We start from the raw sequence: 27,414 nt of genomic DNA on the forward strand, positions 1-27,414 counted from the left end.
AGTGGGTGTGTGAGACACTCGCTCCCAGAGGGAGTGGATGAGTGTGACACACGCTCCCAGAGGGAGTGGATGAGTGTGACACTCGCTCCCAGGGGGAGTGGGTGTGTGTGACACTCGCTCCCAGAGGGAGTGGGTGAGTGTGACACTTGCTCCCAGAGGGTGTGCGTGAGTCTGACACTCGCTCCGATAGGGAGTGGGGGTGTGTGACACTCGCTCTGAGAGGGATTGAGTGAGTGTGACACTTGCTCTCAGACGGAGTGGGTGAGTGTGAATGCTGCTAATAGAGGGAGAGGGTGTGTGTGACAATCGCTCCCAGAGGGTGTGCCTGAGTGTGACACTCGCTCCCAGAGGGAGTGGGTGAGTGCGACACTCGCTCCCATTGGGAGTGGGTGTGTGAGAAACTCGCTCCCAAAGGGAGAGGGTGAGTGTGACATTCGCTCCCAGAGGGAGAGGGTGAGTGTGACACTCGCTCCCAGAGGGAGTGGGTGAGCGTGAAACTCGCTCCCAGAGGGAGTGGGTGAGTGTGACACTCGCTCCCAGAGGGAGTCGGTGTTTCTGACACTCGCTCCCAGCGGGAGTGGGTGTGTTTGACACTCGCTCACAGAGGGAGTGGGTGAGTGTGACACTCGCTCCCAGGAGGAGTGGATGATTGTGACACTTGCTCAAAGGGGGAGTGGGTGTGTGAGAAACTCGCACCCAGAGGGAGAGGGTGAGTGGTACACTCGCTCCTAGAGGGAGAGGGTGAGTGTGACACTCGCTCCCAGAGGGAGTGGGTGAGTGTGAAACATGCTCCCAGAGGGAGATGGTGAGGTTGACACTCGCTCCCAGAGGGAGTGGGTGTGTGTGACACTTGCTCCCAGAGGTTGTGCGTGAGTCTGACACTCGCTCCCATAGGGAGTGGGGGTGTGTGACACTTGCTCTCAGAGGGATTGAGTGAGTGTGACACTTGCTCTCAGACGGAGTGGGCGAGTGTGAATGCCGCTCCCAGAGGGAGAGGGTGTGTGTGACAATCGCTCCCAGAGGGTGTGCCTGAGTGTGACACTTGCTCCCAGAGGGAGTGGGTGAGTGCGACACTCGCTCCCATTGGGAGTGGGTGTGTGAGAAACTCGCTCCCAAAGGGAGAGGGTGAGTGTGACACTCGCTCCCAGAGGGAGAGGGTGAGTGTGACACACGCTCCCAGAGGGAGTGGGTGAGCGTGAAACTCGCTCCCAGAGGGAGTGGGTGAGTGTGACACTCGCTCCCAGAGGGAGTTGGTGTTTCTGACACTCGCTCCCAGCGGGAGTGGGTGTGTTTGACACTCGCTCACAGAGGGAGTGGGTGAGTGTGACACTCGCTCCCAGGAGGAGTGGATGATTGTGACACTTGCTCAAAGGGGGAGTGGGTATGTGAGAAACTCGCTCCCAGAGGGAGAGGGTGAGTGGTACACTCGCTCCTAGAGGGAGAGGGTGAGTGTGACACTCGCTCCCAGAGGGAGTGGGTGAGTGTGAAACATGCTCCCAGAGGGAGATGGTGAGGTTGACACTCGCTCCCAGAGGGAGTGGGTGTGTGTGACACTTGCTCCCAGAGGTTGTGCTTGAGTCTGACACTCGCTCCCATAGGGAGTGGGGGTGTATGACACTCGCTCCCAGAGGGAGTGGGTGTGTGTGACACTTGCTCCCAGGGGTCTGGGTGAGTGTGAAACATGCTCCTTGGGGGAATGGGCAGTGTGTTTGTGTGACACTCGCTACCAGAGCGAGTGGGTAAGTGTGAAACCCGCCCCCAGAGCGAGTGGGTAAGTGTGAAACTCGCCTCCAGATGGAGTGTGTGAGTGTGACAATCGCTCTCGGGGGAAGTGGGTGTGTGTGACACTCGCTACCAGAGGCAGTGGGTGTGTGTGACACTCTCTCTCAGAGGGGGTGGGTGAGCGTGAAACCCGCTCCCAGGGTAAGTGGGTGAGTGTGACACTCGGTCCCAGAGGGAGTGGGTGTGTGAGACACTCGCTCCCAGAGGGAGTGGGTGAGTGTGACACTCGCTCCCAGGCGGAGTGGGTGTGTGTGACACTCGCTCTCAGAGGGAGTGGGTGTGTGTGACACTCGCTCCCAGAGGGTGTGCGTGAGTCTGACACTCGGTCCCATAGGGAGTGGGGGTGTGTGACACTCGCTCTCAGAGGGATTGGGTGAGTGTGACACTCGCTCTCAGACGGAGTGGGTGAGTGTGAATGCCGCTCCCAGAGGGAGTGGGTGAGTGTGACTCTCGCTCCCAGAGGAATTGGGTGAGTGTGACACTCGCTCCCAGAGGGAGTGGATGAGTATGACTCGCGCTCCCAGAGGAAATGGGTGAGTGTGACACTCGCTCGCAGAGGGAGTGGGTGTTTGTGACACTCGCTCCCTGAGGGAGTTGGTGATTGTGACACTCGCTCTCAGAGGGATTGGGTGAGTGTGACACACGCTCGCAGAGGGAGTGGGTGAGTGTGACACCCGCTCCCAGAGGGTTTGGGTGAGCGTGAAAACGGTCCCAGAGATTTGGTGAGTCTGACAATCGCTCCCAGAGGGAGTGGGTGTGTGTGACACTCGCTCCCAGAGGTAGTGCGTGACACTCGCTCCCAGTGGTCTGGGTGAGTGTGACACTAGCACCCAGGGTAAGTGGGTGAGTGTGAAACATGCTCCTTGGTGGAATGGGAAGTGTGTTTGTGTGACACTCGCTACCAGAGCGAGTGGGTGAGTGTGAAACACGCCCCCAGAGCGAGTGGGTAAGTGTGAAACTCGCCCCCAGAGGGAGTGTGTGAGTGTGACAATCGCTCTCGGGGGAAGTGGGTGTGTGTGACACTCGCTACCAGAGGCAGTGGGTGTGTGTGACACTCTCTCTCAGAGGGAGTGGGTGAGTGTGAAACCCGCTCCCGGAGGTAGTGGGTGAGTGTGAAACCCGCTCCCGGAGGTAGTGGGTGAGTGTGACACTCGCACCCAGGGTAAGTGGGTGAGTGTGACACTCGCTCCCAGAGGGAGTGGGTGTGTGTGACACTCGCTCCCAGAGGGAGTGGGTGTGTGAGACACTCGCTCCCAGAGGGAGTGGATGAGTGTGACACACGCTCCCAGAGGGAGTGGATGAGTGTGACACTCGCTCCCAGGGGGAGTGGGTGTGTGTGACACTCGCTCCCAGAGGGAGTGGGTGAGTGTGACACTTGCTCCCAGAGGGTGTGCGTGTGTCTGACACTCGCTCCGATAGGGAGTGGGGGTGTGTGACACTCGCTCTGAGAGGGATTGAGTGAGTGTGACACTTGCTCTCAGACGGAGTGGGTGAGTGTGAATGCTGCTAATAGAGGGAGAGGGTGTGTGTGACAATCGCTCCCAGAGGGTGTGCCTGAGTGTGACACTCGCTCCCAGAGGGAGTGGGTGAGTGCGACACTCGCTCCCATTGGGAGTGGGTGTGTGAGAAACTCGCTCCCAAAGGGAGAGGGTGAGTGTGACATTCGCTCCCAGAGGGAGAGGGTGAGTGTGACACTCGCTCCCAGAGGGAGTGGGTGAGCGTGAAACTCGCTCCCAGAGGGAGTGGGTGAGTGTGACACTCGCTCCCAGAGGGAGTCTGTGTTTCTGACACTCGCTCCCAGCGGGAGTGGGTGTGTTTGACACTCGCTCACAGAGGGAGTGGGTGAGTGTGACACTCGCTCCCAGGAGGAGTGGATGATTGTGACACTTGCTCAAAGGGGGAGTGAGTGTGTGAGAAACTCGCACCCAGAGGGAGAGGGTGAGTGGTACACTCGCTCCTAGAGGGAGAGGGTGAGTGTGACACTCGCTCCCAGAGGGAGTGGGTGAGTGTGAAACATGCTCCCAGAGGGAGATGGTGAGGTTGACACTCGCTCCCAGAGGGAGTGGGTGTGTGTGACACTTGCTCCCAGAGGTTGTGCGTGAGTCTGACACTCGCTCCCATAGGGAGTGGGGGTGTGTGACACTTGCTCTCAGAGGGATTGAGTGAGTGTGACACTTGCTCTCAGACGGAGTGGGCGAGTGTGAATGCCGCTCCCAGAGGGAGAGGGTGTGTGTGACAATCGCTCCCAGAGGGTGTGCCTGAGTGTGACACTTGCTCCCAGAGGGAGTGGGTGAGTGCGACACTCGCTCCCATTGGGAGTGGGTGTGTGAGAAACTCGCTCCCAAAGGGAGAGGGTGAGTGTGACACTCGCTCCCAGAGGGATTGAGTGAGTGTGACACTTGCTCTCAGACGGAGTGGGTGAGTGTGAATGCCGCTCCCAGAGGGAGAGGGTGTGTGTGACACTCGCTACCAGAGGCAGTTGGTGTGTGTGACACTCTCTCCCAGAGGGAGTGGGTGAGTGTGAAACCCGCTCCCGGAGGTAATGGGTGAGTGTGACACTCGCACCCAGGGTAAGTGGGTGAGTGTGAAACTTGCTCCTTGGAGGAAAGGGAAGTGGGTTTGTGTGACACTCGCTCCCTGAGCGAGTGGGTGAGTGTGACACTCGCTCCCGGAGGGTGTTGGTGAGTGTGACACTCGCTCCCAGAGGGAGTGGGTGAGTGTGACACTCGCTCCCAGAGGGAGTGGGTGAGTGTGACACTCGCTCCCAGAGGGAGTGGGTGTCTGTGACACTCGCTCCCAGCGGGAGTGGGTGTGTTTGACACTCGCTCACAGAGGGAGTGGGTGAGTGTGACACTCGCTCCCAGGAGGAGTGGATGATTGTGACACTTGCTCAAAGGGGGAGTGGGTGTGTGAGAAACTCGCTCCCAGAGGGAGAGGGTGAGTGGTACACTCGCTCCTCGAGGGAGAGGGTGAGTGTGACACTCGCTCCCAGAGGGAGTGGGTGAGTGTGAAACATGCTCCCAGAGGGAGATGGTGAGGTTGACACTCGCTCCCAGAGGGAGTGGGTGTGTGTGACACTTGCTCCCAGAGGTTGTGCGTGAGTCTGACACTCGCTCCCATAGGGAGTGGGGGTGTATGACACTCGCTCTCAGAGGGATTGAGTGAGTGTGACACTTGCTCTCAGACGGAGTGGGTGAGTGTGAATGCCGCTCCCAGAGGGAGAGGGTGTGTGTGACACTCGCTACCAGAGGCAGTTGGTGTGTGTGACACTCTCTCCCAGAGGGAGTGGGTGAGTGTGAAACCCGCTCCCGGAGGTAATGGGTGAGTGTGACACTCGCACCCAGGGTAAGTGGGTGAGTGTGAAACTTGCTCCTTGGAGGAAAGGGAAGTGGGTTTGTGTGACACTCGCTCCCTGAGCGAGTGGGTGAGTGTGACACTCGCTCCCGGAGGGTGTTGGTGAGTGTGACAGTCGCTCCCAGAGGGAGTGGGTGAGTGTGACACTCGCTCCCAGAGGGAGTGGGTGAGTGTGACACTCGCTCCCAGAGGGAGTGGGTGAGTGTGACACTCGCTCCCAGAGGGAGTGGGTGTCTGTGACACTCGCTCCCAGGGGTCTGGGTGACTGTGATACTCGCACCCAGGGTAAGTGGGTGAGTGTGAATCTTGCTCCTTGGGGGAATGGGAAGTGTATTTGTGTGACACCCGCTACCAGAGCGAGTGGGTGAGTGTGACAGTCGCTCCCGGTGGGAGTGGGTGAGTGTAAAACTCGCTCCCAGAGGGAGTGGGTGAGTGTGACACTCGCTCCCAGAGGGAGTTGTTGATTGTGACACTCGCTCGCAGAGGGAGTGGGTGTTTGTGACACTCTGTCCCTGAGGGAGTGGGTGAGTGTGACACTCGCTCCCATAGGGAGTTGGTGATTGTGACACTCGCTCACAGAGGGAGTGGGTGAGTGTGACACCCGCTCCCAGAGGGTTTGGGTGAGTGTGACACTCGCTCCCAGAGGGAGTGGGTGAGTGTGACACTCGCTCCCAGATGGAGTGGGTGTGTGTGACACTCGCTTCCAGAGGGAGTGGGTGAGTGTGACACTCGCTCCCAGAGGGAGTGGGTGTGTGTGACACTCGCTCCCAGAGGGAGTGGGGGTGTGTGGCACTCGCTCCCAGAGGGAGTGGGTGTGTGTGACACTCGCTCCCAGAGGGAGTGGGTGTGTGTGACAGTCGCTCCCAGAGGGAGTGGGTGTGTGTGACACTCGCTCCCAGAGGGAGTGGGTGTGTGTGACACTCGCTACCAGAGGGAGTGGGTGAGTGTGACACTCGCTCCCAGAGGGAGGGGGTGATTGTGACACTCGCTCCCAGAGGGAGTGGGTGTCTGTGACACTCGCTCCCAGCGGGAGTGGGTGTGTTTGACACTCGCTCACAGAGGGAGTGGGTGAGTGTGACACTCGCTCCCAGGAGGAGTGGATGATTGTGACACTTGCTCAAAGGGGGAGTGGGTGTGTGAGAAACTCGCTCCCAGAGGGAGAGGGTGAGTGGTACACTCGCTCCTCGAGGGAGAGGGTGAGTGTGACACTCGCTCCCAGAGGGAGTGGGTGAGTGTGAAACATGCTCCCAGAGGGAGATGGTGAGGTTGACACTCGCTCCCAGAGGGAGTGGGTGTGTGTGACACTTGCTCCCAGAGGTTGTGCGTGAGTCTGACACTCGCTCCCATAGGGAGTGGGGGTGTATGACACTCACTCTCAGAGGGATTGAGTGAGTGTGACACTTGGTCCCAGAGGGAGTGGGTGTGTGAGACACTCGCTCCCAGAGGGAGTGGGTGAGTGTGACACTCGCTCCCAGGAGGAGTGGATGATTGTGACACTTGCTCAAAGGGGGAGTGAGTGTGTGAGAAACTCGCACCCAGAGGGAGAGGGTGAGTGGTACACTCGCTCCTAGAGGGAGAGGGTGAGTGTGACACTCGCTCCCAGAGGGAGTGGGTGAGTGTGAAACATGCTCCCAGAGGGAGATGGTGAGGTTGACACTCGCTCCCAGAGGGAGTGGGTGTGTGTGACACTTGCTCCCAGAGGTTGTGCGTGAGTCTGACACTCGCTCCCATAGGGAGTGGGGGTGTGTGACACTTGCTCTCAGAGGGATTGAGTGAGTGTGACACTTGCTCTCAGACGGAGTGGGCGAGTGTGAATGCCGCTCCCAGAGGGAGAGGGTGTGTGTGACAATCGCTCCCAGAGGGTGTGCCTGAGTGTGACACTTGCTCCCAGAGGGAGTGGGTGAGTGCGACACTCGCTCCCATTGGGAGTGGGTGTGTGAGAAACTCGCTCCCAAAGGGAGAGGGTGAGTGTGACACTCGCTCCCAGAGGGAGAGGGTGAGTGTGACACACGCTCCCAGAGGGAGTGGGTGAGCGTGAAACTCGCTCCCAGAGGGAGTGGGGGTGTATGACACTCGCTCTCAGAGGGATTGAGTGAGTGTGACACTTGCTCTCAGACGGAGTGGGTGAGTGTGAATGCCGCTCCCAGAGGGAGAGGGTGTGTGTGACACTCGCTACCAGAGGCAGTTGGTGTGTGTGACACTCTCTCCCAGAGGGAGTGGGTGAGTGTGAAACCCGCTCCCGGAGGTAATGGGTGAGTGTGACACTCGCACCCAGGGTAAGTGGGTGAGTGTGAAACTTGCTCCTTGGAGGAAAGGGAAGTGGGTTTGTGTGACACTCGCTCCCTGAGCGAATGGGTGAGTGTGACACTCGCTCCCGGAGGGTGTTGGTGAGTGTGACACTCGCTCCCAGAGGGAGTGGGTGAGTGTGACACTCGCTCCCAGAGGGAGTGGGTGAGTGTGACACTCGCTCCCAGAGGGAGTGGGTGTCTGTGACACTCGCTCCCAGCGGGAGTGGGTGTGTTTGACACTCGCTCACAGAGGGAGTGGGTGAGTGTGACACTCGCTCCCAGGAGGAGTGGATGATTGTGACACTTGCTCAAAGGGGGAGTGGGTGTGTGAGAAACTCGCTCCCAGAGGGAGAGGGTGAGTGGTACACTCGCTCCTCGAGGGAGAGGGTGAGTGTGACACTCGCTCCCAGAGGGAGTGGGTGAGTGTGAAACATGCTCCCAGAGGGAGATGGTGAGGTTGACACTCGCTCCCAGAGGGAGTGGGTGTGTGTGACACTTGCTCCCAGAGGTTGTGCGTGAGTCTGACACTCGCTCCCATAGGGAGTGGGGGTGTATGACACTCGCTCTCAGAGGGATTGAGTGAGTGTGACACTTGCTCTCAGACGGAGTGGGTGAGTGTGAATGCCGCTCCCAGAGGGAGAGGGTGTGTGTGACACTCGCTACCAGAGGCAGTTGGTGTGTGTGACACTCTCTCCCAGAGGGAGTGGGTGAGTGTGAAACCCGCTCCCGGAGGTAATGGGTGAGTGTGACACTCGCACCCAGGGTAAGTGGGTGAGTGTGAAACTTGCTCCTTGGAGGAAAGGGAAGTGGGTTTGTGTGACACTCGCTCCCTGAGCGAGTGGGTGAGTGTGACACTCGCTCCCGGAGGGTGTTGGTGAGTGTGACAGTCGCTCCCAGAGGGAGTGGGTGAGTGTGACACTCGCTCCCAGAGGGAGTGGGTGAGTGTGACACTCGCTCCCAGAGGGAGTGGGTGAGTGTGACACTCGCTCCCAGAGGGAGTGGGTGTCTGTGACACTCGCTCCCAGGGGTCTGGGTGACTGTGATACTCGCACCCAGGGTAAGTGGGTGAGTGTGAATCTTGCTCCTTGGGGGAATGGGAAGTGTATTTGTGTGACACCCGCTACCAGAGCGAGTGGGTGAGTGTGACAGTCGCTCCCGGTGGGAGTGGGTGAGTGTAAAACTCGCTCCCAGAGGGAGTGGGTGAGTGTGACACTCGCTCCCAGAGGGAGTTGGTGATTGTGACACTCGCTCACAGAGGGAGTGGGTGAGTGTGACACCCGCTCCCAGAGGGTTTGGGTGAGTGTGACACTCGCTCCCAGAGGGAGTGGGTGAGTGTGACACTCGCTCCCAGATGGAGTGGGTGTGTGTGACACTCGCTTCCAGAGGGAGTGGGTGAGTGTGACACTCGCTCCCAGACGGAGTGGGTGTGTGTGACACTCGCTCCCAGAGGGAGTGGGGGTGTGTGGCACTCGCTCCCAGAGGGAGTGGGTGTGTGTGACACTCGCTCCCAGAGGGAGTGGGTGTGTGTGACAGTCGCTCCCAGAGGGAGTGGGTGTGTGTGACACTCGCTCCCAGAGGGAGTGGGTGTGTGTGACACTCGCTACCAGAGGGAGTGGGTGAGTGTGACACTCGCTCCCAGAGGGAGGGGGTGATTGTGACACTCGCTCCCAGGAGGAGTGGATGATTGTGACACTTGCTCAAAGGGGGAGTGGGTGTGTGAGAAACTCGCTCCCAGAGGGAGAGGGTGAGTGGTACACTCGCTCCTCGAGGGAGAGGGTGAGTGTGACACTCGCTCCCAGAGGGAGTGGGTGAGTGTGAAACATGCTCCCAGAGGGAGATGGTGAGGTTGACACTCGCTCCCAGAGGGAGTGGGTGTGTGTGACACTTGCTCCCAGAGGTTGTGCGTGAGTCTGACACTCGCTCCCATAGGGAGTGGGGGTGTATGACACTCACTCTCAGAGGGATTGAGTGAGTGTGACACTTGGTCCCAGAGGGAGTGGGTGTGTGAGACACTCGCTCCCAGAGGGAGTGGGTGAGTGTGACACTCGCTCCCAGGCGGAGTGGGTGTGTGTGACACTCGCTCTCAGAGGGAGTGGGTGTGTGTGACACTCGCTCCCAGAGGGTGTGCGTGAGTCTGACACTCGGTCCCATAGGGAGTGGGGGTGTGTGACACTCGCTCTCAGAGGGATTGGGTGAGTGTGACACTCGCTCTCAGGCAGAGTGGGTGAGTGTGAATGCCGCTCCCAGAGGGAGTGGGTGAGTGTGACTCTCGCTCCCAGAGGAATTGGGTGAGTGTGACACTCGCTCCCAGAGGGAGTGGATGAGTGTGACTCGCGCTCCCAGAGGAAATGGGTGAGTGTGACACTCGCTCCCAGGGGGAGTGGGTGAGTGTGACACTCGCTCGCAGAGGGAGTGGGTGTTTGTGACACTCGCTCCCTGAGGGAGTTGGTGATTGTGACACTCGCTCGCAGAGGGAGTGGGTGAGTGTGACACCCGCTCCCAGAGGGTTTGGGTGAGCGTGAAAACGGTCCCAGAGATTTGGTGAGTCTGACAATCGCTCCCAGATGGAGTGGGTGTGTGTGACACTCGCTCCCAGAGGTAGTGTGTGACACTCGCTCCCAGTGGTCTGGGTGAGTGTGACACTAGCACCCAGGGTAAGTGGGTGAGTGTGAAACATGCTCCTTGGTGGAATGGGAAGTGTGTTTGTGTGACACTCGCTACCAGAGCGAGTGGATGAGTGTGAAACACGCCCCCAGAGCGAGTGGGTAAGTGTGAAACTCGCCCCCAGAGGGAGTGTGTGAGTGTGACAATCGCTCTCGGGGGAAGTGGGTGTGTGTGACACTCGCTACCAGAGGCAGTGGGTGTGTGTGACACTCTCTCTCAGAGGGAGTGGGTGAGTGTGAAACCCGCTCCCGGAGGTAGTGGGTGAGTGTGAAACCCGCTCCCGGAGGTAGTGGGTGAGTGTGACACTCGCACCCAGGGTAAGTGGGTGAGTGTGACACTCGCTCCCAGAGGGAGTGGGTGTGTGTGACACTCGCTCCCAGAGGGAGTGGGTGTGTGAGACACTCGCTCCCAGAGGGAGTGGATGAGTGTGACACACGCTCCCAGAGGGAGTGGATGAGTGTGACACTCGCTCCCAGAGGGAGTGGGTGTGTGTGACAATCGCTCCCAGAGGGTGTGCCTGAGTGTGACACTCGCTCCCAGAGGGAGTGGGTGAGTGCGACACTCGCTCCCATTGGGAGTGGGTGTGTGAGAAACTCGCTCCCAGAGGGAGAGGGTGAGTGTGACACTCGCTCCCAGAGGGAGAGGGTGAGTGTGACACTCGCTCCCAGAGGGAGTGGGTGAGCGTGAAACTCGCTCCCAGAGGGAGTGGGTGAGTGTGACACTCGCTCCCAGCGGGAGTGGGTGTGTTTGACACTCGCTCACAGAGGGAGTGGGTGAGTGTGACACTCGCTCCCAGGAGGAGTGGATGATTGTGACACTTGCTCAAAGGGGGAGTGGGTATGTGAGAAACTCGCTCCCAGAGGGAGAGGGTGAGTGGTACACTCGCTCCTAGAGGGAGAGGGTGAGTGTGACACTCGCTCCCAGAGGGAGTGGGTGAGTGTGAAACATGCTCCCAGAGGGAGATGGTGAGGTTGACACTCGCTCCCAGAGGGAGTGGGTGTGTGTGACACTTGCTCCCAGAGGTTGTGCTTGAGTCTGACACTCGCTCCCATAGGGAGTGGGGGTGTATGACACTCGCTCTCAGAGGGATTGAGTGAGTGTGACACTTGCTCTCAGACGGAGTGGGTGAGTGTGAATGCCGCTCCCAGAGGGAGAGGGTGTGTGTGACACTCGCTACCAGAGGCAGTTGGTGTGTGTGACACTCTCTCCCAGAGGGAGTGGGTGAGTGTGAAACCCGCTCCCGGAGGTAATGGGTGAGTGTGACACTCGCACCCAGGGTAAGTGGGTGAGTGTGAAACTTGCTCCTTGGAGGAAAGGGAAGTGGGTTTGTGTGACACTCGCTCCCTGAGCGAGTGGGTGAGTGTGACACTCGCTCCCAGAGGGTGTTGGTGAGTGTGACACTCGCTCCCAGAGGGAGTGGGTGAGTGTGACACTCGCTCCCAGAGGGAGTGGGTGAGTGTGACATTCGCTCCCAGAGGGAGTGGGTGTCTGTGACACTCGCTCCCAGCGGGAGTGGGTGTGTTTGACACTCGCTCACAGAGGGAGTGGGTGAGTGTGACACTCGCTCCCAGGAGGAGTGGATGATTGTGACACTTGCTCAAAGGGGGAGTGGGTGTGTGAGAAACTCGCTCCCAGAGGGAGAGGGTGAGTGGTACACTCGCTCCTCGAGGGAGAGGGTGAGTGTGACACTCGCTCCCAGAGGGAGTGGGTGAGTGTGAAACATGCTCCCAGAGGGAGATGGTGAGGTTGACACTCGCTCCCAGAGGGAGTGGGTGTGTGTGACACTTGCTCCCAGAGGTTGTGCGTGAGTCTGACACTCGCTCCCATAGGGAGTGGGGGTGTATGACACTCGCTCTCAGAGGGATTGAGTGAGTGTGACACTTGCTCTCAGACGGAGTGGGTGAGTGTGAATGCCGCTCCCAGAGGGAGAGGGTGTGTGTGACACTCGCTACCAGAGGCAGTTGGTGTGTGTGACACTCTCTCCCAGAGGGAGTGGGTGAGTGTGAAACCCGCTCCCGGAGGTAATGGGTGAGTGTGACACTCGCACCCAGGGTAAGTGGGTGAGTGTGAAACTTGCTCCTTGGAGGAAAGGGAAGTGGGTTTGTGTGACACTCGCTCCCTGAGCGAGTGGGTGAGTGTGACACTCGCTCCCGGAGGGTGTTGGTGAGTGTGACACTCGCTCCCAGAGGGAGTGGGTGAGTGTGACACTCGCTCCCAGAGGGAGTGGGTGAGTGTGACACTCGCTCCCAGAGGGAGTGGGTGAGTGTGACACTCGCTCCCAGAGGGAGTGGGTGAGTGTGACACTCGCTCCCAGAGGGAGTGGGTGAGTGTGACACTCGCTCCCAGAGGGAGTGGGTGTCTGTGACACTCGCTCCCAGGGGTCTGGGTGACTGTGATACTCGCACCCAGGGTAAGTGGGTGAGTGTGAATCTTGCTCCTTGGGGGAATGGGAAGTGTATTTGTGTGACACCCGCTACCAGAGCGAGTGGGTGAGTGTGACAGTCGCTCCCGGAGGGAGTGGGTGAGTGTAAAACTCGCTCCCAGAGGGAGTGGGTGAGTGTGACACTCGCTCCCAGAGGGAGTTGTTGATTGTGACACTCGCTCGCAGAGGGAGTGGGTGTTTGTGACACTCTGTCCCTGAGGGAGTGGGTGAGTGTGACACTCGCTCCCAGAGGGAGTTGGTGATTGTGACACTCGCTCACAGAGGGAGTGGGTGAGTGTGACACCCGCTCCCAGAGGGTTTGGGTGAGTGTGACACTCGCTCCCAGAGGGAGTGGGTGAGTGTGACACTCGCTCCCAGATGGAGTGGGTGTGTGTGACACTCGCTCCCAGCGGGAGTGGGTGTGTTTGACACTCGTTCACAGAGGGAGTGGGTGAGTGTGACACTCGCTCCCAGGAGGAGTGGATGATTGTGACACTTGCTCAAAGGGGGAGTGGGGGTGTGTGGCACTCGCTCCCAGAGGGAGTGGGTGTGTGTGACACTCGCTCCCAGAGGGAGTGGGTGTGTGTGACAGTCGCTCCCAGAGGGAGTGGGTGTGTGTGACACTCGCTCCCAGAGGGAGTGGGTGTGTGTGACACTCGCTACCAGAGGGAGTGGGTGAGTGTGACACTCGCTCCCAGAGGGAGGGGGTGATTGTGACACTCGCTCCCAGAGGGAGTTGTTGGTTGTGACACTCGCTCGCAGAGGAAGTGGGTGTTTGTGACACTCGCTCCCTGAGGGAGTGGGTGAGTGTGACATTCGCTCCCAGAGCGAGTTGGTGATTGTGACACCCGCTCGCAGAGGGTGTGCGTGAGTCTGACACTCGGTCCCATAGGGAGTGGGGGTGTGTGACACTCGCTCTCAGAGGGATTGGGTGAGTGTGACACTCGCTCTCAGACGGAGTGGGTGAGTGTGAATGCCGCTCCCAGAGGGAGTGGGTGAGTGTGACTCTCGCTCCCAGAGGAATTGGGTGAGTGTGACACTCGCTCCCAGAGGGAGTGGATGAGTGTGACTCGCGCTCCCAGAGGAAATGGGTGAGTGTGACACTCGCTCCCAGGGGGAGTGGGTGAGTGTGACACTCGCTCGCAGAGGGAGTGGGTGTTTGTGACACTCGCTCCCTGAGGGAGTTGGTGATTGTGACACTCGCTCGCAGAGGGAGTGGGTGAGTGTGACACCCGCTCCCAGAGGGTTTGGGTGAGCGTGAAAACGGTCCCAGAGATTTGGTGAGTCTGACAATCGCTCCCAGAGGGAGTGGGTGTGTGTGACACTCGCTCCCAGAGGTAGTGCGTGACACTCGCTCCCAGTGGTCTGGGTGAGTGTGACACTAGCACCCAGGGTAAGTGGGTGAGTGTGAAACATGCTCCTTGGTGGAATGGGAAGTGTGTTTGTGTGACACTCGCTACCAGAGCGAGTGGGTGAGTGTGAAACACGCCCCCAGAGCGAGTGGGTAAGTGTGAAACTCGCCCCCAGAGGGAGTGTGTGAGTGTGACAATCGCTCTCGGGGGAAGTGGGTGTGTGTGACACTCGCTACCAGAGGCAGTGGGTGTGTGTGACACTCTCTCTCAGAGGGAGTGGGTGAGTGTGAAACCCGCTCCCGGAGGTAGTGGGTGAGTGTGAAACCCGCTCCCGGAGGTAGTGGGTGAGTGTGACACTCGCACCCAGGGTAAGTGGGTGAGTGTGACACTCGCTCCCAGAGGGAGTGGGTGTGTGTGACACTCGCTCCCAGAGGGAGTGGGTGTGTGAGACACTCGCTCCCAGAGGGAGTGGATGAGTGTGACACACGCTCCCAGAGGGAGTGGATGAGTGTGACACTCGCTCCCAGGGGGAGTGGGTGTGTGTGACACTCGCTCCCAGAGGGAGTGGGTGAGTGTGACACTTGCTCCCAGAGGGTGTGCGTGAGTCTGACACTCGCTCCGATAGGGAGTGGGGGTGTGTGACACTCGCTCTGAGAGGGATTGAGTGAGTGTGACACTTGCTCTCAGACGGAGTGGGTGAGTGTGATTGCCGCTCCCAGAGGGAGAGGGTGTGTGTGACAATCGCTCCCAGAGGGTGTGCCTGAGTGTGACACTCGCTCCCAGAGGGAGTGGGTGAGTGCGACACTCGCTCCCATTGGGAGTGGGTGTGTGAGAAACTCGCTCCCAAAGGGAGAGGGTGAGTGTGACACTCGCTCCCAGAGGGAGAGGGTGAGTGTGACACTCGCTCCCAGAGGGAGTGGGTGAGCGTGAAACTCGCTCCCAGAGGGAGTGGGTGAGTGTGACACTCGCTCCCAGAGGGAGTGGGTGTTTCTGACACTCGCTCCCAGCGGGAGTGGGTGTGTTTGTCACTCGCTCACAGAGGGAGTGGGTGAGTGTGACACTCGCTCCCAGGAGGAGTGGATGATTGTGACACTTGCTCAAAGGGGGAGTGGGTGTGTGAGAAACTCGCTCCCAGAGGGAGAGGGTGAGTGGTACACTCGCTCCTAGAGGGAGAGGGTGAGTGTGACACTCGCTCCCAGAGGGAGTGGGTGAGTGTGAAACATGCTCCCAGAGGGAGATGGTGAGGTTGACACTCGCTCCCAGAGGGAGTGGGTGTGTGTGACACTTGCTCCCAGAGGTTGTGCGTGAGTCTGACACTCGCTCCCATAGGGAGTGGGGGTGTGTGACACTCGCTCTCAGAGGGATTGAGTGAGTGTGACACTTGCTCTCAGACGGAGTGGGTGAGTGTGAATGCCGCTCCCAGAGGGAGAGGGTGTGTGTGACAATCGCTCCCAGAGGGTGTGCCTGAGTGTGACACTCGCTCCCAGAGGGAGTGGGTGAGTGCGACACTCGCTCCCAGTGGGAGTGGGTGTGTGAGAAACTCGCTCCCAGAAGGAGTGGGTGTTTGTGCCGCTCGCTCACAGAGGGAGTGGGTGAGTGTGACACTTGCTCAGAGGGGGAGTGGGTGTGTGAGAAACCCGCTCCCAGAGGGAGAGGGTGAGTGGTACACTCGCTCCCAGAGGGAGTGGGTGAGTGTGAAACATGCTCCCAGAGGGAGATGGTGAGGTTGACACTCGCTCCCAGAGGGAGTGGGTGAGTGTGACACTCGCTCCCAGAGGGAGTGGGTGAGTGTGACTCTCGCTCCCAGAGCGAGTGGGTGAGTGTGACTCGCTCCCAGAGGGAGAGGGTGATTGTGACACTCGCTCCCAGAGTGAGTGGGTGAGTGCGACACTCGCTTCCAGAGGGAGTGGGTGTGTGTGACACTCGCTCCCAGGCGTCTGGTTGAGTGTGACACTCGCAACCAGGGTAAGTGGGTGAGTGTGAAACTTGCTCCTTGGGGGAATGGGTGAGTGTGAAACACACTCCCAGAGCGAGTGGGTGAAGGTGACACTCGCTCCCCGAGGGTGAGTGTGAGTGCGAAACTCGCTACCAGAGGGAGTGGGTGAGTGCGAAACTCGCTGCCAGAGGGAGTGGGGGAGTGCGAAACCCGCTCCCAGAGGGAGTGGGGGAGTGCGACACTTGCTCCCAGAGGGAGTGGGGGTGTGCGACACTCGCTCCCAGAGGGAGTGGGGGAGTGCGACACTCGCTCCCAGAGGGAGTGGGGGAGTGCGACACTCGCTCCCAGAGGGAGTGGGTGAGTGCGACACTCGCTCCCAGATGGAGTGGGTGAGTGCGACACTCGCTCCCAGACGGAGTGGGTGAGTGCGACACTCGCTCCCAGAGGGAGTGGGTGAGTGCGACACTAGCTCCCAGAGGGAGTGGGTGAGTGTGACGCTTGCTCCCAAAGGGAGTAGGTGAGTGTGACACTCGCTCCCAGAGGGAGTGGGTGAGTGTGACACTCGCTCCCATAGGGAGTGGGTGAGTGTGACACTCGCTCCCAGAGGGAGTGGGTGAGTTCGTAACTTGCTCCCAGAGGGAGTGGGTGGGAGTGAAACTCACTCCCAGAGAGAGTGGTCGAGGTGAATGTATAGATATTGTTGATATATGCAAGGTGAAGCTGGATAAACACATGAGAGGGAAAGAATAAGGATATGTTGGTCTGGTCAGATAACGATTAGAGTGGGATGAGACTCATAAGCACTAGCATGGACTAGTTTGGCTGAATGGCCTGTTTCTGTGTTGTATATTCTGAGTATTAGGATCCCAGACCAGACCCCAACAGTGGCTAGGATACCGGACAGAATCCCCAATATTTTATTTAATTTGTAACACTGCGTGATAGGAAAGGTACTTCACTGATTTGACAGGGCTATGGTATGTTAAAACAAACTTTATTATAGGGCAGCACAGTGGCGCAGTGGTTAGCACTGCTGCCTCACGGCGCTGACGTCCCAGGTTCGAACCCGGCCCTGGGACACTGTCCATGTGGAGTTTGCACATTCTCCCCATGTTGCGTGGGTTTCGCCCCCACGACCCAAAGATGTGCAGTGTAGGTGGATTGATCACGCTAAATTGCCCCTTAATTGGAAAAAATGATTTGGGTACTCTAAATTTATTTTTTAAAACTTTTTTACTAACACAGTATTAATAATTTTAACATTGTAAAAACAAATAGCTTTTAATGACGACTTAAACAATGCTTAACAATACAATGACACAATAGCCCTTAACTGCTATATTTATCTCAATTCAAACAATTCCCATCTCTGGTCGAAATTCACTTTTAAATACCGTCAGCAGACTCAGGAATATTTGCTGTAAAGAGATGTCTTGGATATAGAGAGATCCTTCAGGAAACACCTGCCGACTCTTGTCTGAGTCGAGCTCCTGGTTAATCTGTCAGCCTTTCCAGAAACTGCTCCTATCCTGGTCACAGGAAAATCATTAGCTTACTGTCTTGAGATCAGCTGCTGGTCTGTGCACAGTCAAATCCTTAACTGACTTTTTTTCCAGAAACTGCTAGTCCACAGACCGATCTAACCTCACTGTAAAGAGAGCACAGCTTCTTCTCTGTTCACATCCCGACCCAAAACCAAGCTTCTTTAAACAACAACCTCAGCACCTGACTGCTTTTGCCCTGGCTCCTCTAATTAACTACATAATTTTACTAAAACTAAACACAGTGTCTCTAATTATCTACTCCCCAAAACTCCATTAGCCCAACTTTTGCAATGCTTTAATTGCACCTCTTGTAGCCACAAAGTCTGGCAGCTTGCAAACCAGGATTTGTAACGGCATGACTGCAGCAGTCACACATTAACCAACGCTTTTATCCCTTACTGCACCAAATACATAGAATACAATCAATCTGAAATTTCTACATCCATCACACGTGGAATGTCAGAAAGCTCAGACGGTGCAGAGAATAGAATGTCTCAGAATTGGGAGGGACGTGCTTCTGGTATCAATGGAGATTTGCTTTGCAGCCTGTGACAGCATAGCCTCCCTCATGCTATACCTTGTGCCTTGTTAGAAGGAGCAGCTGATAGTGAAGGATACGAAGGGGAAGCCTTACTGTGGAATGACCGAGGATGAAGTCTTTGCGAAAGTTGCCAACCTGTTCCGAGGCCAGGAGGATCTGCTGACTGAATTTGGCCAGTTTCTCCCAGACGCCAAGCGATCCCTGGTATGTAGCAAACGGGCGATGATGAATTAGACCAAGGTTTTTCAAAGTGTGTGTCGTGGGCAGGAGTCAGAAGGGTCGCGGAGCTTGCGGCCGGTAACAATTCTGTAATTCATAGGAAGAAGCCACTCCCTGTAAAAGCAAGAATTTGATAAGACTGTACGTGAAGCTCAGGCGTAACACCACTGGCCTGCCTGGCCCTGCTATCAACCGAAACGGTGGAGTTACTAAACCTCCAGGATTGCTCTGGGGGCTCCAGGAATTGAAGATTCAGTGAAAACTTGGGTCCCGAGAAGCTCTTATTTGAAATTGAAATCTTTTTCTCCCAACTCTGTCACGGTGATGCAGTTAATTAATAATAATCTTTATTATTGTCACAAGCAGACTTATATTAACATTGCAAAAAAGTTACTGTGAAAAGCCCCTAGTTGCCACACTCCGGCACCTGTTCGGGTACACGGAGGGAGAATTCAGAATGTCCAATTCACCTAACAGCACGTCTTTTGGGACTTGTGGGAGGAAACCGGAGCACCCGGAGGAAACCCACGCACACACGGGGAGAACGTGCAGACTCCGCACAGGCAGTGACCCAAGCCGGGAATCGAACCTGGGACCCTGGCGATGTAACGCAACAGTGCTAACCACTGTGCTACCTTGCTGCCCTTAGTTGTCAGCTTCTTCTACAGGCTTTTGAGGAGGCAGACTTCCTGCTTGCTATGCCTGACTGTGCCAGAGTTTATTCCCGTGGACTTCTCCATCTTGTTGATGGGAGTTTTTAAAGCAGTTCTACGGAAGAAGTCAGTGCTTCTTGTTGGCCTGTCTGGGCTGCTCTCTCACCAGGCCTAAAGATTGACAGCTGGAATCCTACTCCAGGATGTTTCGGCCTCTCATCCAAGCCGAGTGTCCGGTGCAGGACTGAGGGAGTGCTACATTGTCGCCAATGCATCCTGCAGTTGAAATAATTAAGCCAAAAGCCCACCTACATTTTTAAGGATAGAGAGTAAGAGAGGGGCTAATAATCCAGAAGCTCATATTTAGAGACATGGCAGCTGGGGAATTTGATTTAAATTAATTATATCAATCTAGAATAAAAATTCATTCTCGCTGATGATGACTATGGAATTAATGGATTGCCTAAAAACCTTTCTGGTTCACTAATGTCCTTTGGGGAAGAAAATCTGCCATCCTTACCTGATCTGGCCTACATGTTGCTCCAGATGCACAGTAATGTGGTTGACTCTTTGCCCTGGGAAATGACCGAGCAGGCCGCTGAGTTATATTCAAAAAGGCATGTTCGCCCCAGTTTCTCAAGGACGCATATGGATGGACACTGAAGGCTGACCTTGCCAGCGATGCTCACATCGCCTGAATGAATGAAAAGAAATGAGGGAATCCTGCAAAATGAGCCAGGTTGTGAGTGACAGAATCGAAGGAGCGGAGTTGACGGGGCAGAGGAGGAATTGTTTGTTATCTATCTAGCCTCTATGACAGCGTCGCAGTCTGCATCTATTACTGAGGGACTGAGGATTGAAGTTTCCCGTTTGATTTTCAGTTCACTGGCAATGCTGCATCTGAAAAGGACGAGAGTAAAACTGCCGATGACGAAGATGGATCGAAACACACTCAAAGCAAGAAACGTTTGAGGCCAGCACTCCTGCCCCAGGTGCCTCCTCCCTTCAAGGTAAACACACTCTCTGCAACTGCTGAAAGCATTGGGAAGGGATCTTATCAGTCTTGTGACAAGAGCCCAGATTGCCGTTAATACAGGGATGGCACAGTTAGAGAGTCCAGAACTTGCCTATGATTTGTTTAAACCTTGTGCTCATCAAGCTGAGATCTGTAAGTTGCAACATCACACCAAACACTCCCAGGATCGGTACAGTACAGGGTTAGATACAGAGTAAAGCTCCCTCTAGACTGTCCCCATCAAACACTCCCAGGACAGGTACAGCACGGGGTTAGATACAGAGTAAAGCTCCCTCTACACTGTCCCCATCAAACACTCCCAGGACAGGTACAGCACGGGGCTAGATACAGAGTAAAGCTCCCTCTACACTGTCCCCATCAAACACTCCCAGGACAGGTACAGCACGGGGTTAGATATAGAGTAAAGCTCCCTCTACACTGTCCCCATCAAACACTCCCAGGACAGGTACAGCACGGGGTTAGATACAGAGTAAAGCTCCCTCTACACTGTCCCCACCAAACACTCCCAGGACAGGTACAGCACGGGGTTAGATACAGAGTAAAGCTCCCTCTACACTGTCCCCATCAACAGTCCCAAGACAGGTACAGCACAGGGTTAGATACAGAGTAAAGCTCCCTCTACACTGTCCCCATCAAACACTCCCAGGACAGGTACAGCACGGGGTTAGATACAGAGTAAAGCTCCCTCTACACTGTCCCCATCAAACATTCCCAGGACAGGTACAGCACGGGGTTAGATACAGAGTAATGTTCCCTCAACACTGTCCCCATCAAACCTCCCAGGACAGGTACAACACGGGGTTAGATACAGAGTAAATCTCTCTCTACGCTGTCCCTACCATACACTCGCAGGTCAGGTCAGCGCAGGGTTACATACAGAATGAATCGCCCTCTACAGTGTACCCATCAAACACTCCCAGGACAGGTACAGCATGGGATTAGATACAGAGTGAATCTCCTCTACACTGTCGCCATCAAACACTCCCAGGTACTGATGGTACTAATTTCATAGAATTTACCGTGCAGAAGGAGGCCATTCGGCCCATCGAGTCTGCACCGGCCCTTGGAAAGGGCACCCTATCTAAGCCCACTCCTCCACCCTATCCCTGTAACCCAGTAACTCTATCTACCCCTTTTGGACACTAAGGGCAATTTATCATGGCCAATCCACCTAACCTGCACATCTTTGGACTGTGGGAGGAAACCGGAGCACCCGGAGGAAACCCACGCAGACACGTGGAGAACGTGCAGACTCCGCACAGACAGTGCCCAAGCCGGGAATCTAACCTGGGACCCTGGAGCTGTGAAGCAATTGTGCTAACCACTATGCTACCGTGCCACCAATCACCTGGACAGGTACATCACGGGGCTAGATACAGAGTAAAGCTCCCTCTACACTGTCCCCATCAAACACTCCCAGGACAGGTACAGCACGGGGTTAGATACAGAGTAAAGCTCCCTCTACACTGTCCCCATCAAACACTCCCAGGACAGGTACAGCACGGGGTTAGATATAGAGTAAAGCTCCCTCTACACTGTCCCCATCAAACACTCCCAGGACAGGTACAGCACGGGGTTAGATACAGAGTAAAGCTCCCTCTACACTGTCCCCACCAAACACTCCCAGGACAGGTACAGCACGGGGTTAGATACAGAGTAAAGCTCCCTCTACACTGTCCCCATCAACACTCCCAAGACAGGTACAGCACAGGGTTAGATACAGAGTAAAGCTCCCTCTACACTGGCCCCATCAAACACTCCCAGGACAGGTACAGCACGGGGTTAGATACAGAGTAAAGCTCCCTCTACACTGTCCCCATCAAACACTCCCAGGACAGGTACAGCACGGGGTTAGATATAGAGTAAAGCTCCCTCTACACTGTCCCCATCAAACACTCCCAGTACAGGTACAGCACGGGGTTAGATACAGAGTAAAGCTCCCTCTACACTGTCCCCACCAAACACTCCCAGGACAGGTACAGCACGGGGTTAGATACAGAGTAAAGCTCCCTCTACACTGTCCCCATCAACAGTCCCAAGACAGGTACAGCACAGGGTTAGATACAGAGTAAAGCTCCCTCTACACTGTCCCCATCAAACACTCCCAGGGCAGGTACAGCACGGGGCTAGATACAGAGTAAACCTCCCTCTACACTGTCCCCATCAAACATTCCCAGGACAGGTACAGCACGGGGTTAGATACAGAGTAATGTTCCCTCAACACTGTCCCCATCAAACCTCCCAGGACAGGTACAACACGGGGTTAGATACAGAGTAAATCTCTCTCTACGCTGTCCCTACCATACACTCGCAGGTCAGGTCAGCGCAGGGTTACATACAGAATGAATCGCCCTCTACAGTGTACCCATCAAACACTCCCAGGACAGGTACAGCATGGGATTAGATACAGAGTGAATCTCCTCTACACTGTCGCCATCAAACACTCCCAGGTACTGATGGTACTAATTTCATAGAATTTACCGTGCAGAAGGAGGCCATTCGGCCCATCGAGTCTGCACCGGCCCTTGGAAAGGGCACCCTATCTAAGCCCACTCCTCCACCCTATCCCTGTAACCCAGTAACTCTATCTACCCCTTTTGGACACTAAGGGCAATTTATCATGGCCAATCCACCTAACCTGCACATCTTTGGACTGTGGGAGGAAACCGGAGCACCCGGAGGAAACCCACGCAGACACGTGGAGAACGTGCAGACTCCGCACAGACAGTGCCCAAGCCGGGAATCTAACCTGGGACCCTGGAGCTGTGAAGCAATTGTGCTAACCACTATGCTACCGTGCCACCAATCACCTGGACAGGTACATCACGGGGCTAGATACAGAGTAAAGCTCCCTCTACACTGTCCCCATCAAACACTCCCAGGACAGGTACAGCACGGGGTTAGATACAGAGTAAAGCTCCCTCTACACTGTCCCCATCAAACACTCCCAGGACAGGTACAGCACGGGGTTAGATACAGAGTAAAGCTCCCTCTACACTGTCCCCACCAAACACTCCCAGGACAGGTACAGCACGGGGTTAGATACAGAGTAAAGCTCCCTCTACACTGTCCCCATCAACACTCCCAAGACAGGTACAGCACAGGGTTAGATACAGAGTAAAGCTCCCTCTACACTGTCCCCATCAAACACTCCCAGGACAGGTACAGCACGGGGTTAGATACAGAGTAAAGCTCCCTCTACACTGTCCCCACCAAACACTCCCAGGACAGGTACAGCACGGGGTTAGATACAGAGTAAAGCTCCCTCTACACTGTCCCCATCAACACTCCCAAGACAGGTACAGCACAGGGTTAGATACAGAGTAAAGCTCCCTCTACACTGGCCCCATCAAACACTCCCAGGACAGGTACAGCACGGGGTTAGATACAGAGTAAAGCTCCCTCTACACTGTCCCCATCAAACACTCCCAGGACAGGTACAGCACGGGGTTAGATATAGAGTAAAGCTGCCTCTACACTGTCCCCATCAAACACTCCCAGTACAGGTACAGCACGGGGTTAGATACAGAGTAAAGCTCCCTCTACACTGTCCCCACCAAACACTCCCAGGACAGGTACAGCACGGGGTTAGATACAGAGTAAAGCTCCCTCTACACTGTCCCCATCAACAGTCCCAAGACAGGTACAGCACAGGGTTAGATACAGAGTAAAGCTCCCTCTACACTGTCCCCATCAAACACTCCCAGGGCAGGTACAGCACGGGGCTAGATACAGAGTAAACCTCCCTCTACACTGTCCCCATCAAACATTCCCAGGACAGGTACAGCACGGGGTTAGATACAGAGTAATGTTCCCTCAACACTGTCCCCATCAAACCTCCCAGGACAGGTACAACACGGGGTTAGATACAGAGTAAATCTCTCTCTACGCTGTCCCTACCATACACTCGCAGGTCAGGTCAGCGCAGGGTTACATACAGAATGAATCGCCCTCTACAGTGTACCCATCAAACACTCCCAGGACAGGTACAGCATGGGATTAGATACAGAGTGAATCTCCTCTACACTGTCGCCATCAAACACTCCCAGGTACTGATGGTACTAATTTCATAGAATTTACCGTGCAGAAGGAGGCCATTCGGCCCATCGAGTCTGCACCGGCCCTTGGAAAGGGCACCCTATCTAAGCCCACTCCTCCACCCTATCCCTGTAACCCAGTAACTCTATCTACCCCTTTTGGACACTAAGGGCAATTTATCATGGCCAATCCACCTAACCTGCACATCTTTGGACTGTGGGAGGAAACCGGAGCACCCGGAGGAAACCCACGCAGACACGTGGAGAACGTGCAGACTCCGCACAGACAGTGCCCAAGCCGGGAATCTAACCTGGGACCCTGGAGCTGTGAAGCAATTGTGCTAACCACTATGCTACCGTGCCACCAATCACCTGGACATGTACATCACGGGGCTAGATACAGAGTAAAGCTCCCTCTACACTGTCCCCATCAAACACTCCCAGGACAGGTACAGCACGGGGTTAGATACAGAGTAAAGCTCCCTCTACACTGTCCCCATCAAACACTCCCAGGACAGGTACAGCACGGGGTTAGATATAGAGTAAAGCTCCCTCTACACTGTCCCCATCAAACACTCCCAGGACAGGTACAGCACGGGGTTAGATACAGAGTAAAGCTCCCTCTACACTGTCCCCACCAAACACTCCCAGGACAGGTACAGCACGGGGTTAGATACAGAGTAAAGCTCCCTCTACACTGTCCCCATCAACACTCCCAAGACAGGTACAGCACAGGGTTAGATACAGAGTAAAGCTCCCTCTACACTGGCCCCATCAAACACTCCCAGGACAGGTACAGCACGGGGTTAGATACAGAGTAAAGCTCCCTCTACACTGTCCCCATCAAACACTCCCAGGACAGGTACAGCACGGGGTTAGATATAGAGTAAAGCTCCCTCTACACTGTCCCCATCAAACACTCCCAGTACAGGTACAGCACGGGGTTAGATACAGAGTAAAGCTCCCTCTACACTGTCCCCACCAAACACTCCCAGGACAGGTACAGCACGGGGTTAGATACAGAGTAAAGCTCCCTCTACACTGTCCCCATCAACAGTCCCAAGACAGGTACAGCACAGGGTTAGATACAGAGTAAAGCTCCCTCTACACTGTCCCCATCAAACACTCCCAGGGCAGGTACAGCACGGGGCTAGATACAGAGTAAACCTCCCTCTACACTGTCCCCATCAAACATTCCCAGGACAGGTACAGCACGGGGTTAGATACAGAGTAATGTTCCCTCAACACTGTCCCCATCAAACCTCCCAGGACAGGTACAACACGGGGTTAGATACAGAGTAAATCTCTCTCTACGCTGTCCCTACCATACACTCGCAGGTCAGGTCAGCGCAGGGTTACATACAGAATGAATCGCCCTCTACAGTGTACCCATCAAACACTCCCAGGACAGGTACAGCATGGGATTAGATACAGAGTGAATCTCCTCTACACTGTCGCCATCAAACACTCCCAGGTACTGATGGTACTAATTTCATAGAATTTACCGTGCAGAAGGAGGCCATTCGGCCCATCGAGTCTGCACCGGCCCTTGGAAAGGGCACCCTATCTAAGCCCACTCCTCCACCCTATCCCTGTAACCCAGTAACTCTATCTACCCCTTTTGGACACTAAGGGCAATTTATCATGGCCAATCCACCTAACCTGCACATCTTTGGACTGTGGGAGGAAACCGGAGCACCCGGAGGAAACCCACGCAGACACGTGGAGAACGTGCAGACTCCGCACAGACAGTGCCCAAGCCGGGAATCTAACCTGGGACCCTGGAGCTGTGAAGCAATTGTGCTAACCACTATGCTACCGTGCCACCAATCACCTGGACAGGTACATCACGGGGCTAGATACAGAGTAAAGCTCCCTCTACACTGTCCCCATCAAACACTCCCAGGACAGGTACAGCACGGGGTTAGATACAGAGTAAAGCTCCCTCTACACTGTCCCCATCAAACACTCCCAGGACAGGTACAGCACGGGGTTAGATACAGAGTAAAGCTCCCTCTACACTGTCCCCACCAAACACTCCCAGGACAGGTACAGCACGGGGTTAGATACAGAGTAAAGCTCCCTCTACACTGTCCCCATCAACACTCCCAAGACAGGTACAGCACAGGGTTAGATACAGAGTAAAGCTCCCTCTACACTGGCCCCATCAAACACTCCCAGGACAGGTACAGCACGGGGTTAGATACAGAGTAAAGCTCCCTCTACACTGTCCCCATCAAACACTCCCAGGACAGGTACAGCACGGGGTTAGATATAGAGTAAAGCTCCCTCTACACTGTCCCCATCAAACACTCCCAGTACAGGTACAGCACGGGGTTAGATACAGAGTAAAGCTCCCTCTACACTGTCCCCACCAAACACTCCCAGGACAGGTACAGCACGGGGTTAGATACAGAGTAAAGCTCCCTCTACACTGTCCCCATCAACAGTCCCAAGACAGGTACAGCACAGGGTTAGATACAGAGTAAAGCTCCCTCTACACTGTCCCCATCAAACACTCCCAGGGCAGGTACAGCACGGGGCTAGATACAGAGTAAACCTCCCTCTACACTGTCCCCATCAAACATTCCCAGGACAGGTACAGCACGGGGTTAGATACAGAGTAATGTTCCCTCAACACTGTCCCCATCAAACCTCCCAGGACAGGTACAACACGGGGTTAGATACAGAGTAAATCTCTCTCTACGCTGTCCCTACCATACACTCGCAGGTCAGGTCAGCGCAGGGTTACATACAGAATGAATCGCCCTCTACAGTGTACCCATCAAACACTCCCAGGACAGGTACAGCATGGGATTAGATACAGAGTGAATCTCCTCTACACTGTCGCCATCAAACACTCCCAGGTACTGATGGTACTAATTTCATAGAATTTACCGTGCAGAAGGAGGCCATTCGGCCCATCGAGTCTGCACCGGCGCTTGGAAAGGGCACCCTATCTAAGCCCACTCCTCCACCCTATCCCTGTAACCCAGTAACTCTATCTACCCCTTTTGGACACTAAGGGCAATTTATCATGGCCAATCCACCTAACCTGCACATCTTTGGACTGTGGGAGGAAACCGGAGCACCCGGAGGAAACCCACGCAGACACGTGGAGAACGTGCAGACTCCGCACAGACAGTGCCCAAGCCGGGAATCTAACCTGGGACCCTGGAGCTGTGAAGCAATTGTGCTAACCACTATGCTACCGTGCCACCAATCACCTGGACAGGTACATCACGGGGCTAGATACAGAGTAAAGCTCCCTCTACACTGTCCCCATCAAACACTCCCAGGACAGGTACAGCACGGGGTTAGATACAGAGTAAAGCTCCCTCTACACTGTCCCCATCAAACACTCCCAGGACAGGTACAGCACGGGGTTAGATATAGAGTAAAGCTCCCTCTACACTGTCCCCATCAAACACTCCCAGAACAGGTACAGCACGGGGTTAGATACAGAGTAAAGCTCCCTCTACACTGTCCCCACCAAACACTCCCAGGACAGGTACAGCACGGGGTTAGATACAGAGTAAAGCTCCCTCTACACTGTCCCCATCAACACTCCCAAGACAGGTACAGC

The 27,414-nt window shown here is 55.6% G+C and overlaps 1 protein-coding gene across 4 annotated transcripts in view; it reads left to right on the top strand.

Moving 5' to 3' along the window:
* The window catches only part of sin3b (SIN3 transcription regulator family member B), a 456,678-nt gene that overhangs the window by 403,583 nt on the left and 25,681 nt on the right, over positions 1-27,414 (top strand). For all 4 annotated transcript variants that reach the window (XM_072482405.1, XM_072482402.1, XM_072482403.1 and 1 more), the window contains 2 exons: positions 17,935-18,087; positions 19,637-19,765. In XM_072482405.1, coding sequence (XP_072338506.1) covers positions 17,935-18,087; positions 19,637-19,765 — 282 coding nt within the window. The remainder of the gene's footprint in view (positions 1-17,934; positions 18,088-19,636; positions 19,766-27,414) is intronic.

This window comes from Scyliorhinus torazame, chromosome 18, assembly GCF_047496885.1.
Source record: "Scyliorhinus torazame isolate Kashiwa2021f chromosome 18, sScyTor2.1, whole genome shotgun sequence".
Lineage (NCBI taxonomy): Eukaryota > Metazoa > Chordata > Chondrichthyes > Carcharhiniformes > Scyliorhinidae > Scyliorhinus > Scyliorhinus torazame.